The following is a 14721-nucleotide window of genomic DNA, read 5'->3' as shown; positions in this document are numbered from 1 at the left end:
TAAAAAATCCACAAATAAAGTTAAGGGAATTCACATATATATATGTGGTTTGTAAATGCAGGTTTATTGGTTTGTGAATAAATGGAACTGCACTGACATCACGTAATTTAGTTGAGAAGTGCATTTGTGAACGGTGCTAATTTATTTGTAAGTCAAAAAACATATTTGTGAATCTTGTGAAGATATTTTATTTAAGTCATAAAATATATCTGTGAACAGTGTTATTTGTAAGTCATAAAATATATTTTTGCTGAATCAAGAATATATTTGTGAATTTACAAACTAAACCCTTTCCATACCCCTAGGGTCACAAGATACAGAATATGGTGATATGACCATAATATTTAAGGCCTTAATTTTTCGAAAATCTAATTTAAAGGATCAGTGAAAACCCCGTAACTCAAATGAAGCTCAAATTCATGAATCCTTATTGTTATTATGGATGTTTTGTAACTGTTAATGCTTTCATAGAGACAAAGTCACTTTCCACTTACCTAAACCAGCATCTCTTGGAATCACCCAGTCTCCAACTTTCAGAGTTTTCACCTCTGGGCCAACATCTAAAACCTCTCCTACCCCTTCATTGCCACCTACAGCAGGCAGGTCTGGCAAGATGGCATAGGTACCTGTAAATCAGGAGCAGGCACAAAACACATTGACTAAGAGCCTGTTGAGGGCCCTGTTTGAAAATGGAAAAAATAAAATAAATATATACATATATAAATACATGAACATGACAGAGGTGCTCACATCACACCAACCTCACCTTGAATCATATTAATGTCTGAGGGGTTTATGGGAGCTGCCAGGATTTTAACAAGGACATTTCTAGACCACACAGGAGGAAGGTCTAAAGTCTTTAACCTTAAAGCACATAAAAAGCCAGATTATATAAAGTTTTATTTAAAATCACTTGCTAGGTGTAGGTGTTTTGAAAGACACTCACTTTACAACTTCCGAAGGATGCCCGTGGGTTTTGTACAGTAATGCCTGGCAGGACATGTCGGAGAATCCCATGGAGTACTTACGACTGGCCACATAAGCCACACACCTGAAAGGACTTTGGTGGACAAGAGAGGTGTGTGGATGGCCCGCCGACACAGCTCCGAAAAGATTACACTTCCGCGCTCTAAACGACAACCACACACGTTTAGCGACCTCCATATTTACAGCGGTTTCGTGCTGGTTAATTGTTGTCTTGTAACGAAATAGTTGCACTGACCAGCACCGTACTTAAGACAGGGCGCCGCCATATTGTTTTACCGTAATGTTTCGAGGATAGTTGGAGGTTTCCGGAAAATTCAGTTCCCCCATGTTCCCCCTGACTCGCGCTAATGCAAATCGTTAGACGGCTTCTCTTTATTTAGACGGTTTCTCGGCCGTTTTAATGTCTTTATTCGAAGCGTAGTCCTCGCGCATACACCATATATTCCTCACGCATCTGCAGAGTAACATCACACACACCACCTTTTCCTCACGCATCTATGGAAAGCCGAGGGAGAATTTATTCCATATCCTTGATATCAGATATCCGAGTCGTCAACTAGGCAGCACTACTTGAACATTTGGTCACACTAATTGGCCATTTTGCTGCACTGGTGCACGAAACACTCTACCTAGTCAGGTTTTCCAGCAACTAGTGGCACTTTTGTACAACTATTTCAAACAAGGGTTGCACTAGTGTGGTTGTGTGCTACACAAGAAGTGCCAAATTCCGATCTAGTCAGCATTTTGAAGCACTAGTTGTCACTTGGACTCAAAAGTCTTACTAGTTCACTAGTGTGCCACATTCAGTCAATTAGTAAATTACAAATTTGTAGTACTAGTGAAACCAAAATACTTCACTAGTTCTCCAAAATGCACACTACTTAACACATTATTTGACTTTACTTGTAGTACTAGTGGTGAAAACATGTTTACTAGTACTACTAGTGCGCTCCAAAAATGTACACTAGTGCTACTATTGGGGCACGACATGTCTAGTTGCTGCAAATGCAAATTAGTGGACGGGTAAGACATGGGACCATGAAATGGGACCTTGCTATTTGCTGTCCAGCAAAAATGAGAAATCATTAACCCAATAAAAGCCTGGACCTGTTTTAATGACGTTCAATCACAAACATGGCGAATGCCATCTTAAGAGAAGATGTACTGCAATCCATAGAGCAGGGGTTCTCAACCTTTTGCAAGCTGGTTCATTGCAATTGGGTGCAAGACTGATTTCCTTCAGTCTTCTGTCACTCTTCAGCTCAATAAGCTGATCCTGCATATGAATTGATAACTTGTTTGCTGTGCACACAAACAGATCTCAAACCCACGCAAAAGAGCGATAATCCTCTTTAAAGTATGTCGCAAATTGTTTTCTCATTGCTGACAGGTGCTCAGACACTGATTGAAAGAGGGAGAAATCGTGTGATGTGCCTGCATCAGTGATGAAGTCTGCAAGGCTCCCTTGACTGATGCGGCCATGCCAGAGGTCTAGTTTTTGTGTGAAGGCATGCACTTTGTCTGCAAGGAGCAAGTTTCGTGGCCTTGCAAAGACAGGTTGAGGCTGTTCAAGCAGTCAAATATATCAACCAAACAGGACAGAGATGCAAACCACATAGTGTCATCCAGATGCTTTGCCAGATCTTATTAGATTTCTGTCAAAAACCACTTCACATCCTCCTGCAGCTCATACAAACGCTGTAATGCTCGCCCCCGGAGAGCCTCAGTGTGCAGAAGCAGCTCCAAACAAGGCCGCTACCATGATTTGATGAGATTTATAATTTTTTCGGATTGGTTCAGCACGGAGTCTGAACCAGCATTTTTTTAGCAGCTAGTGCTTTGCGATGAACCATGAAATGTGTCTATTTCACAAGTGGAGCTACTTGCTGAACTCGAGCATGAAAAATGAATAAGACAGTATCGGACTCAGTCAGGGTGCAAGGACCTTAAACTTTTGAGGCTTGCATAGCTTCTCAAGGAGAAATCAAAGAAATGAGCACCGTTTTCTAAAGTCTATGAGCGCAGCACACACAAATAAACTAAATTGACATACTACAGTTACATTTCAAAATGTGGTGTTTTTATATTTATAACATTTGAAAACAGTTCAGCAACATACATCACATGACCTGACGACCAAGAGAGCTGACAATTGACCATCACCTCATGATTGAAAATGTGACACTGATTTCATATGACAGTTCAACAAACAAGTTAATAATATTAAGTCACTTACATTTTTGATTTAATAATGACTGTTTTGGTTAGGGGTGCACCGATACCACTTTTTTGGAAAACAAGTATGACTACTTGCATTACAGTACTCGCCGATACCAATGCCAAGTACTTAATAAAACATGATTTAAATTTACAGGTAACAGCTTTAGTCATATAATTTAACAAACAAACAAAAAAAAAACAACAACAAGGGACTAGTTTGGAATTAAGAACATTTATTTAAAATGAAAAACCTGTTGTATGCAACATATTACGACATAGTCGTGTAGTTTAGGCTGCTCCATGTCAGTCATGTAGCGGTGGCTTGGGACATCATATCTGGGCTCCTGCAGGAGATGCAGGAATCCCACATTTTCTACCTGGGGGCGGGCACTCGCTTGTGATTAACCCCTTACACGCCGCTTAAACATAGACATTTCTAGGACCGGTACCGCGGGACTTTTAACGAGTACGACTACTTTAGAAAATGTGGTATCAAGGCCATAGATCCGATGAATCCAAACAAAGATCACAAATTTGCTTTTTTTTTCTATTTTTTCCTCTCCCAACCTGGGTGCACCCCACTGGTTGAGAACCACTGGCCTAGTGGTTAAGGAAGCGCCCCTGTAATCAGAAGGTTGCTGGTTCGAATCCCAATCCGCCAAATTGCCACTTATCTGCCACTGAGCAAAGCACCGTCCCCCACACACTGCTTAACGGGTGCCAGTCATGGCTGCCCACTGCTCACCAAGGGTGATGGGTTAAAAGCAGAGGACACCTTTCGTTGTGTGCACCGTGTACTGTGTAGCAGTGTTTCACAATGACAATCACTTTCAACGGCCGAGCGATTTTATAAACCAGCGATAGTAAGAGGCCAACCGCACAAAGCTACAAACCTAAGTCTGATTTTTTGCACATTGCTTTCAGCTGTGGAGCCTTCCTTGTGTTCTCCTTGTGTATTAGATATGTTTTAGTGTATGATCTGGTGCACTGACATATATTTTCTGATTACATGTCAGTTCCTCGATATGTTAATGAAAATTTTATGTGCACTGTCGATAATTTTCAGTATGTTGTGTCAATATTAATATGTGCTGTGTACAATAATCTGAGAGGTTGCATGCATTACATACACTAAGTACATAAAGCTCTCCTCTCTCCATGGAGGGTTGATGCATTGGATGGAACCTGTGTTAAAGGCTTTTCTCAATTACTCAATTACTGTTACCCACTAGGCTACTACCACCCTACAAGTTTTTTTTTGGCAAATGTATTTTCTTGCTTGTGTATATGTACATTGTCTATATGCAAAATTATGTTTCAGCATTCTCGTTTATCAAACGTTTGAACTGTATGAACCTACTGGTGCAAAAATCATTTTATTTGAAAATAGTGAAACGTAAAATTAATATGTAAGTACAATTTAGTCTACTGGTAGCTCGCAGCTTCACGAGTGCTGAGTCTCGAATCCGGAGTGGACTCTCGTTTACATATCTTTTTTTTATCCGACATTTAAGCTCAGTTAGAAACAATGTTTAAGAAATAGTTTAATAAACAATGGACACAAACAATTGTTTTGTTTCGTTTTATTTGCTGATTATCCAGCGCTTCGTGTCTCACTTGGGAATCGACGAATCTGCTGCCAACAATATCTACAGGAAACACAAATACGTGCATGCGCAGTTCACCAGTTAATGTGGTCACCATCTGATTCGTGACACCAGATTGCGTTTTGGCACTCTGAAGAACTTCGTGTCCGTAATGCACCAATAGCGATAATCCTGGTTAGTAATCTACAGATTAACGAACAGGCATTATTAATGTAGTTGAAGGTTATTCGCTGAGTTATAGTTGTTTCAAAGGTGACTGATGTGCAGGAAACGCTGATAGCTAAACTTCGGCCTGTACATCCCCGGCCTCGATTTGGCTTGGCTGCGGGAAGAGTCGAGGTCAGCTGCGACAGAGGCAGCCTTGCACCAGCCTTGTGTCCGAGCTGCACGTAAGTCGGAAATGTCACTGTTTAACCAAATAAAATGTTTTATGTGTTGTATGTTGTTGCAGGGTTGGGTTAGATAAAAAAAAAACTTGTGCAAGTCTAGGTGGTAGTAGCACTCACTTGCCTATGAACACACTCGTCTATGAACCAGAAGACCCAGGTTCAAATCCCACTTATTACCATTGTGTCCCTGAGCAAGACACTTAACCCTAAGTTGCTCCAGGGGGACTGTCCCTGTAACTACTGATTGCAAGTCGCTCTGGATAAGGGCGTCTGATAAATGTTGTAAATGTATAAAAAGCTCTTATTGAATAATGTGTATTATATATTTTTTTTTTCAGTAAATCGATGGAAGCACCGCCAGTAACAGTGATGCCCGTGACGGGAGGTGCGATAAACATGATGGAGTACCTGCTGCAAGGTACACCTCTTCTATACAGTATCCATTACTTAAATAATTTATTATTGTTAACTATAGAACTTAATTTAACCAGGTATCAGAATTTATTTTTGGTTTTGGACCTTGGCTGGGCAATTATACAGGTTGGTAGTACCTAGGGCTGCAAGATATATTAAAATATATTAGTATACGCGATATCTGTATCAAAAAGACTTGCGATAAATGAAATTTATGCTGCGTCCAAAATCTCATACTATATACTTTTGTGACGAGCCGTCGCCATCATGTTGTAAAGTTTCTCCCCTTGCACACGCTACATTAAAACCTTATAACACACACATCCTGAACCCCAACAGAACACAATTATATGTTAGTGTTTCCACTACATACCAATTTATTTAAGGCCTGTACACTTTGTTTAATAGTATTTTCTTGTTTCATTTTTGTTTAATAATATTTTTATATATATTAAAAAAAAAAAACAGGGAAGGAAATATTTTGTTTAAAATATGCTCTTGTTTTAAGACACTCTTGATGAGTGTATGGTTACATAAATAAAAAGTAATCTTTGAAAGAAATTCATATTGTGTTGGCAGGTCTATGGTAACATCAAACAAAAAAATCTGAATATCTGCTGAGGGTTTTAAGTCATTCATAATTTTTTGAAGTCTAAATATTTCTAACTTCCTTGACACATTGTTTCTTTTTAGCCTGAATTAGATTTAATTTGATCAGATGATACCTGTTTATTTTAGTATGATCATTACATATATACATTTTTAAATAGATAATAATAATTATAATAATACTTTTAAAAGCATTTCTCTAGGGAAATGTTATATCGCAAGAAATATCGTAATCGCATTATTCAACAACAACAATATCACATAATGCATATTTTCCCAATATCGTGCAGCCCTAGTAGTACCCTAGTGGGTAACACACTTGCTTGTGAACCAGAAGACCCAGGTTCAAACCCCACTTAATACCATTGTGTCCCTGAGCAAGACACTTAACCCCGAGTGTCTCCTGACTGTTTCCGGACTGTCACTACTGATTTTAAGGGCATCTGATGTCAATTGGTTATGGCAATAAGATTCAGCTCGGATCTTGATCGGCTTTGGCCATGATAGAAATGGCAGAAATTATCATATTTTGTGTGTCTATTAACATTGCATTTAAATGGAGACAAACAAAGTCTCCCATAATTTCCCAGACATTAAAGATTTTATATAGGTCTTAGTCGTCCCCTAATACTGTATCTGAAGTAACTTCTGAAATTGCCTTGGTGCAGAATTACTGTCACACAATGGCAATCATGGCAGTGGGAGAGTGCCCCTGAAAATGAAACGATTAAAAGTAATTTCACCTCAAACTACAGGTTCTGCAGGTTGGGAGGTCTGGTTGTTGAGACACTGGGAATATGTGATGTGGTTCACTGCGTGAAGCTAGCAAAGTACGAAATGGCTGAAAACAGAGCTAAGGAGAGCAGCTAGTGTCATGGTTTGTTAATAACTGTTATCCCCTGAGGCTTCTGTTTCAGTCTGCCAATATCAGTAAATATAATGATAAAAATTGATAGAAAATGCAACAGCATGTTGTGATCCATTTGTTTTGCCATATCGACCAGCCCTACTTGTCATAGAGCATAGACTTTGTTTAAAAGAAAAAAGTTATTTTAATTTATATACTTTATATGCTTTAGCAGTATTATGGTTACAGGTAGTCCTGAAAGCATTCACCTACAAAAAGCACCACTTTTTCATATTGCGTCTTAAAAAAAAACATATTGTGCTGATTCTGCTTTGTGCAGGTAGTGTGCTGGATCAAGCACTGGAAAGTCTTCTGCACCGTCTACGAGGCCTGTGTGACAACATGGAGCCTGAGACCTTTGCTGATCATGAAATGGTTCACTTACTTAAAGGGCAGCAGGGTCAGCCCTTTTTGCTAAGAGCTCGACACTCCCTGTCCAGTCCCACAGATCCCTGGCACCTGCGCTACCTGGGCCAACCTGAGGTGGGGGATAAGAGCCGCCATGCCCTGGTGCGCAACTGTGTAGATGTGGCAACCTCACAAAGCCTCCCAGACTTCTTAAATGAAATGGGTTTTCGCATGGACCATGAGTTTGTGGCCAAAGGCCACATTTTCCGCAAGGGCAGCATGAAGGTGGTGGTGAGCAAGCTATGGCGAGTGCTGGTGCCTGGCAACACTGAGAACACAGAGCCACTCTCGCTGTCATACCTGGTGGAGTTGAGTGTGCTGGCACCGGCAGGTCAGGATAATGTTTCAGAGGATATGCGCAGCTTTGCCGAGCAGCTCAAACCTCTGGTGCACTTGGAGAAGATTGATCCTAAGAAGCACACATGACCGTACAAGACTCATGGTTGAACTTCTTAATCTTTGCTTTTTTTTTTTTGTTGTGTGTGTGTAAAACCTGAATTGGAGATGCAAAATGACCACATTCTTGCTAAATAAATGATTACAAAATTGTTTGTCTGTGGGTTCCATCAGCCTCCAGTACTGCTCGCCTGGTCCCTCCATCTCTGAAGGTAAAAGGAAAACATTCATCTAGACTCTTCTCCATCTTGGCCCCTCGGTGGTGGAATGAACTTCCCCTCGAGGTCAGAACAGCTCAGTCACTGAGCACTTTCAAACGACAGCTCAAGACCTTCCTCTTTAAAGAATATTTAGATTAAATTGTAATTTTCTTATTGTCGAACTTTGTGTACAGAATCTACAACAGAGTGAATTAAATAGATGTATTCATAGTTGGGGTCCTAGTGAACCGGAATTGATCTCTTCATCGATGGTAACTTGAAAGCACGTAAGTCGCTCTGGATAAGGGCGTCTGCCAAATGCCATAAATGTAAATGTAAATGTTTTTACTTTAATTTCCCTCAGAATGTTCAGGTTATGTACTGCACTCTTGCATATCACATCTCTATGTTATAATTGCCAATATTATGTTACATTATCAAGCATGGCAGTGGTTAATTATGAAATCAACTCATGTAAGTGTTATTGTCATTTTGACCATGTACACAGTAAATGAAACTGCTCAAGTTCCGGAGAGCAACACACAACTGTAAATGACTAGGTTTGTGCTGACAGGACCATGTGATTCTGTGGATGAAAAGGGCTACCAGTGTAAGTAATTATAAAGTGACAGACCTCTTGTCCACATGCAGACGTGAGATGGATGATAGTGTGGTGATAAATTATGGGAGATGGGCTTTGATATGCAGGTGAATCAAAAATTTGCCAGATCACGTGAATGTGTACCTGTGGCCACTAGATGTCGCCCTTAATCAGGTGCAGGATTTCCATACTGATCCAAACATACACTGCTCAGATTCTCTAAATGGTTGCCATGGCATTAATTAGGCACACGACCAACCCCCCCTCCTCCACATTCACAATCTCTAATTAGCATTTCCTCAATTGCTTAATGATACACAGACCTGCAAATGCTCTCTTCTCTTTCTAGCTCGCAACAAATTTCATTCTGCAGTTTCTTTTGTACTGTTTGATTCCAGCGTTAATCAATTAGTGCTCTATTATGACAGAGGCAGGACTGTAAGAAGAAGCCATCCGTCCTGGGACCATGGCTCCTGTTTTGAGGGGGACACTCCCTGCATAATGAATGGAGGCAAGAGCGGGTTTGTTCACTCTTGGCAAAGATGAAGATCTTTTGTTTACAGAGTATACCGTCTTCTTTCAAGTGTGTGTGCATGTGCTTCAACAGTCTAAAGGATTGATACATTGGGTTAACCTGACTGTGTGAGACTACTGTAAATCGAGGACGGGACAGTTGAAATGTGTGTGTGTGTGTGTGTGTGTGTGTGTGTGTATGTGTGTTGTGTATAGAAAGTTGAGGAGAGGTCTACACTGTGGCCGATGTGATGTGACAGATGTGGTGGTGGGAATGAATGAACGTCCTGTCAGCGTCACTGCTGCTGACAAAGCTGTGTTGCCAGGTCGAGACACACAGAGAGACTCTTTACAGATTAGCTTCCAGTTTGGTTCCACAATGACAAACCTGCACAATCTGGTGGTTTAGTATGTGTTGAGAATGTCTTAAAATAACCATATAAATAAAATACACTAAAAGGAAATACATTCTTAACAACATTTATTTGGTTTAAGATGTGTATCTACAACTTTGGAATGAATAAAGGGGTTTGGTTTAAAACCAACATTTACCCACATTCTCTTGTTATAGATGCCTTCTAAATGTTTTAAACACAATCTGCACTTTTCCCCCTTCAGTTTTTACATTGTTCAGTTTAGTCTTTAGTCTTTTTTTTTCTGGGATTTTTTTATAATTATATTTTCAGGCAGATCTCTAGATGGGATACAGTAGGAGGTGTAAGTGAGAGGTCAGCAATCTAATTAAAATTTGATTGGAGTGTATTTGCTTGATTCCACAGTTGAGAAATGCTGAACTGTGCTTACCTCTCACTGCAGCAAATATGAATTTCAGGAAAATGAACAGATATTCCCAGAAAGTTTTATATGCATATATGTGTGTTGTGTGTGTGTGTGTGTGTGTGTGTGTGTTTATACATCAACATGGTAATGAATGAATTTTGCTTTCAATTATAACTTAATTATACAGTGTGGAATAATTGTACAACATTACTCTTTACAGACTTAAAAAAAACAAGAATGTGATGCAGTTGATGTATGTTCATTGTGGATTTTAGAAAATCTAGAAAGAAAAAATATTTTTGTCATTCCATCACAGAAAATGAATAGTTCAAAAATATACCATGGCATTCATATACATGATGAATGTATGTCAACTTTTGATGGTAATCTTAAGTCGTCATGTTCTTCTGTCCCCAGGGGTTCTAATGGCTTCAGGTGGGACACACGTCTCAGCTTTTCCAACCTCTGAGGGTCTCCAATCTATGATATAAGAGGAAATAAGATTGGGGGAATAGGTGAGGTAGGGCGAGTATTTGTGCTGCACCACTGAGCAATTGAACTGTCAGTGAAACCTCCGCCCCAAGGTGTTTTTTGGAACTGGTTTTGCACTCATAAATTGGATTAGGGGCCTATGTCAGATAACATTAGTTAAAAGGAACTGTGCCCCTTCTTGGGAATCATGCCGTGGTACCTGCTCATTCTGTGGTTTTCCACTGTGGTTTTCTTAATAAAGCCTTCAGGACCAGCTTTGACAGATGCTCTTCTGTGCATGCTAAGATATTAAGTGCCAATATTTTCAGCATGATAAGCCAGCTCTTGCAAATCTTCAAGGCAGCCTAGGCCTGGGTTGATGCCACCATGGGGTGAAATCCAAACTCACCTATTCCTAAGAAAATTCCCCACTTGTGCCATGTCCTTTGTCTGAATGCAGAAGCCTAGAATTGTGCAGCACCATTAAGGAAGGAAGAGACAGTAGAAGATTCAGTTGTGACCTTCTGCCCTTTTCAATCTGTTTGAACACACACATGGACACACTCCAGGCTGATTATGTAACCCTGTGAATTGCGGGGGCAGGCAGACCAAACTAGAGACAGCAGGCTGTATCTTGCTGGTGAAGTGTAGAGGGAAATCAGGGCAAGACACAGCCTCCTCACAAAAGCTGAATTAAATTCCGTACTCTCTCTCGTCTTGAGCCCTGAAACAAAACTGGCTTGCTGGCCTGATAGAGCCTTGGCTGCTGTCCCATGGAACATTCTGTTCTGGGATCAGCCGCAGAGCACCTAAAGCAAGCCCTCCTACCTCAGGAATGTCTGGTATGACCAGCATATGCAGCTCCCTGCCTGGAAGGGCCCAAACTCAAACTCACCAATGATTGTATGCGTGTCTCCTGGCTGGTCATCACAGACACGCCTCCTGTTAGTCCTTCCCCCTTGGCCTGTCTCTCTATAGACAGGTGTGTCCTGCTGTTGGTCACCATGGATTACCATGTCTTGCATATTCATAATGGCATTATTGTTAAACGACTCATTGGTGACTGCCTTGAGTGTCCAGCTTGCAGCTTGTCAAAGAAGTTAGAACCAGACAGACTGTGTTTCCAGGGCCTCACAGTTATCAGATGTGTTTTGTGGTTGAGGTGGGCCAATCCGTGTGTTTTTTCTAAACTTGGTGAAGTGACACACAGGAGAAAAAATGCAAGTTCCTGTGAGGGCAGCCATGAATTGAGTGTGTCTCCATATGACTCATCACCACACGCCAGCTCTGTGTTTAGCCTGTGCCACTCCATGAGTGTGACTCTGGTGTATACCTTGCATGATACAGGGCCCTGCAAACCCAATGTGGGTGTATTGTGTAATGTTTGAGTGTGCCCAAATTGTAGGCGTGCTGAGTGGAGACAGGAGAAAGAATTCATGCTAATTTTTGGATGGGTTTTGTGGACATGGTTTGCGGTGGCTTATGTCACTCTTTGAATGTCTGGGCCTATTGTGCCTCACATTGGGCTACCCCTGACAGGAGACAATCCTTTCAATTGTGTTGTATAACGAAAACAGCTTTTGGGGTGATAAGGAGTGGTCAATGTAATCAAGCTCATCACCTGACACATTACACATGTGTAAAGACAAAAGGATTGTATTTTGTGGAATCAGTAGAGCAGTTATCACACTATTTGACAGGAAAATACACAGTGACGTGTGGACATGGGATACAGGTGTCAGCACTTTCCTCTTGTTGGTCTGCATGACAACAGTTAACGAAAAGTCCTGTCTGTGCCCATAACTAATCAGTTTTTACTTGAGCTGGTTTCAGTGTAGACAGACATGTTCCTTTGCCCAGGACAATATCATATCTGACTTGAGTGGTTTGTTTTGATTCCTGTTTTGGCTTGCAGCTATCCTCTATTTACATCCATATGGTTTGCGTTAGTTAATAGTTAGGCCCTCTGCATATTCTGGCATGTCCTCCCTTAAACATTAAAGTTGTGAAAGCAGTGTGCTCATCAGTGTGCTTAGTGATGATGCGGTGACAAAAACACTAGAAAGGACCACAAACACCAGTTTAGAAGGAGAAACTTCTTATATACAGGGGCTGTAAATTGGAATTTGAAAGTTTGCTAGCTAGCATGTCAACATCAGGAAATTTTTGACCATTTCAGACATTTCAGTGGCCTTTAATAATACTTCATTGATAATAAAATCAACTTAAATGAAAGCATATATTTCCTTGTTTTCAAAATAATAACACTACTAGGTCTACTACATTTACTAATAACATAATATATTTATTATCATCGATGTAATTATGAATATTATAACATCAGAGCAACACTATGGCAGTATTCGACGTGTATGCATTTAATAGTCTTGGAATGTGGGAAAAGTTGGGATAAGTCCATAAAAAGGGAGAAGAAATAGATCAAAGGACGCTTGTCTCTGTCGCGTGAAGGTTTGATCGAGAGGCGGCGCCAATGCTGGCGGCGTGGGAGGAATCTCCTCGGTCAATGGAGCAAAATCCCGGACCCGCGGACGGGTCAAGAGCGAGCTCTCCAGGTCCTGCTCTGAAAATGACGATTCATGACATTTTGCAATCGGAGCAGATGATGGGATTATCGCAATCTCATCTAAATCTGATTAATAGTGGCGGGAAACTGCATGGCCAGGGTGGCGCGAGAGCATGAAAGACACAGTAATTAAAATGCCCCCCCAACAACAACACGCAGTCATCTCACCACTCGTTTCTCCAACACTTATATATGTATTATATTTGCGAGTCCAACGCATTGGTAAGAACGGAATTGTAATTTTTGGAATATAAATGTTTTTGTTTTTGTAAAATATCACGTTTTGCCTCGCGAGTCAAAAGATCGAAGACAGACTCGTACGATTCCAGGATCATCTCTCCAAACCAGGCCCCCTCTCTCCATCCCCTCCCCTCCCATCTGCTCCACCTGCTCCTCCGGAGGGACCGATTTCCCATTACGCGCCGTCCAATTACGAGCGCAGGCTGCCAGCGGAAAGAAGCCATGACGCGTAGCAAATTCGGGGTCATTTAAAAAAGTGACAGACAGACGAACCGTACTTGCGCAGCAGCGGCGCGTGGACTGACGTCGACCGGATTCCAGCCTCTTTGTGAATCTGGCGCGCGAAACAGCACGACAGATTCGAAAACTTCCAAATCATGCCTCCTTCATACTGCCCGCCACCCAGTCCTCCCGGGGTGTATGAATAAGAACACAGTTGCTGGTTGTCTGGTGGAGGAGAAATCATCTGTTGCTGCTGCGGCTCCTCAGCTCCGACTCTCCAGACTTATTCACCTGCTCTTGGCCTCCAGATTTTCTGCTTCTTCAATCCCGAGAGAGGAAGATGGGAGAGCCGCTGAAGGCGCTTTTGTTTGTGGGTTGATGCAGTGGGAGATCTCCACCTCCACTGTCTGTCAGGCAGCGGCGCGTTTCGTCTTGAGTTGCAGTGAAGGCTTTTCGATAGGAGGATCGATGATGATGATGCAGGAGGATGGATTAGAAACGCATCAGGTTGAAATCGATCCGGATTTCCAGCCCCAGAGCCGACCGCGCTCGTGCACCTGGCCCCCGCCGTGTTCCGATGATTTCCCGGGACAGGAGCAGGTGAACGGAGTCCTTCCGCTGACCACCATCAAGGTGGAACCGGACGACGTGCCCTCGTGTCGAGCGGGGAAGCGGGGGGCTGCGCCCTGTCCGGCGGGGGCTGCAGTCGACGCTGCCGTCCAGCTGCGCAAAGCCAAGTCGTCCCGACGGAACGCGTGGGGGAACCAGTCGTACGCGGACCTGATCACTCGCGCCATCGAGAGCACCCCGGAGAAGCGGCTCACGCTGTCTCAGATTTACGACTGGATGGTCCGCTACGTGCCATATTTCAAAGATAAAGGCGACAGTAATAGCTCTGCTGGGTGGAAGGTAAGGTGTGTTTTCACTGTATGTTTACCATTCGTTCGTTGAACTGCGCTAAATATTTTTGCATTTTGCATTGCATTTCAAAGAAATTTGTTCTGGGTGGTCATCGCCCCCGGCTCAGCCAGTGTCATATAACTCATATCACCATGGAAAGTAACGCATTCAATAGATTACTGGTTACGCTGAGAATGTGTGTGTGTTCGTGAGTAATTGGCGCACACGCGCGTGTACCACCTACAAAAAGGTGAACGACGTATCCGGCAATAC

General features: G+C 41.9%; 3 protein-coding genes across 5 annotated transcripts in view; 2 read left to right on the top strand and 1 right to left on the bottom strand.

Moving 5' to 3' along the window:
* Positions 1 to 40: 40 nt before the first annotated feature.
* On the bottom strand, positions 41 to 1305 carry LOC114790525 (enoyl-[acyl-carrier-protein] reductase, mitochondrial-like). Its single transcript, XM_028980666.1, has 3 exons — positions 947 to 1305; positions 767 to 864; positions 41 to 626 (listed from the first exon to the last, which is right to left on the bottom strand). The coding sequence occupies exons 1-3, from the start codon at positions 1162 to 1164 to the stop codon at positions 466 to 468; spliced, it is 477 nt and encodes a 158-aa protein (XP_028836499.1). The 5' UTR covers positions 1165 to 1305; the 3' UTR covers positions 41 to 465.
* Positions 1306 to 4892: 3587 nt separating this feature from the next.
* med18 (mediator of RNA polymerase II transcription, subunit 18 homolog (yeast)) lies at positions 4893 to 7977 on the top strand. 3 transcript variants are annotated; one of them, XM_028980663.1, is made up of 4 exons: positions 4893 to 4988; positions 5067 to 5203; positions 5542 to 5621; positions 7414 to 7977. In XM_028980663.1, exons 3-4 carry the CDS (start codon positions 5549 to 5551, stop codon positions 7965 to 7967), a joined length of 627 nt encoding a protein of 208 aa, XP_028836496.1. In that variant the 5' UTR covers positions 4893 to 4988; positions 5067 to 5203; positions 5542 to 5548; the 3' UTR covers positions 7968 to 7977. The 3 variants fall into 3 exon arrangements, with proteins under 3 accessions (XP_028836496.1, XP_028836497.1, XP_028836495.1); XM_028980664.1 differs by having other exon boundaries at positions 4894 to 4988; positions 5082 to 5203; XM_028980662.1 differs by having other exon boundaries at positions 4900 to 5203.
* Positions 7978 to 13507: 5530 nt separating this feature from the next.
* The window catches only part of LOC114790507 (forkhead box protein O3-like), a 46060-nt gene continuing 44846 nt past the window's right edge, over positions 13508 to 14721 (top strand). The window contains exon 1 of the mRNA XM_028980637.1: positions 13508 to 14457. Coding sequence (XP_028836470.1) covers positions 13747 to 14457 — 711 coding nt within the window. The 5' untranslated portion in view covers positions 13508 to 13746. The remainder of the gene's footprint in view (positions 14458 to 14721) is intronic.

This window comes from Denticeps clupeoides, chromosome 5 (genome assembly GCF_900700375.1).
Source record: "Denticeps clupeoides chromosome 5, fDenClu1.1, whole genome shotgun sequence".
Taxonomy (NCBI): Eukaryota; Metazoa; Chordata; class Actinopteri; order Clupeiformes; family Denticipitidae; genus Denticeps; species Denticeps clupeoides.
The sequence above is the reverse complement of the archived record's forward strand: the minus strand, read 5'-3'. Positions and strand labels throughout refer to the sequence as shown.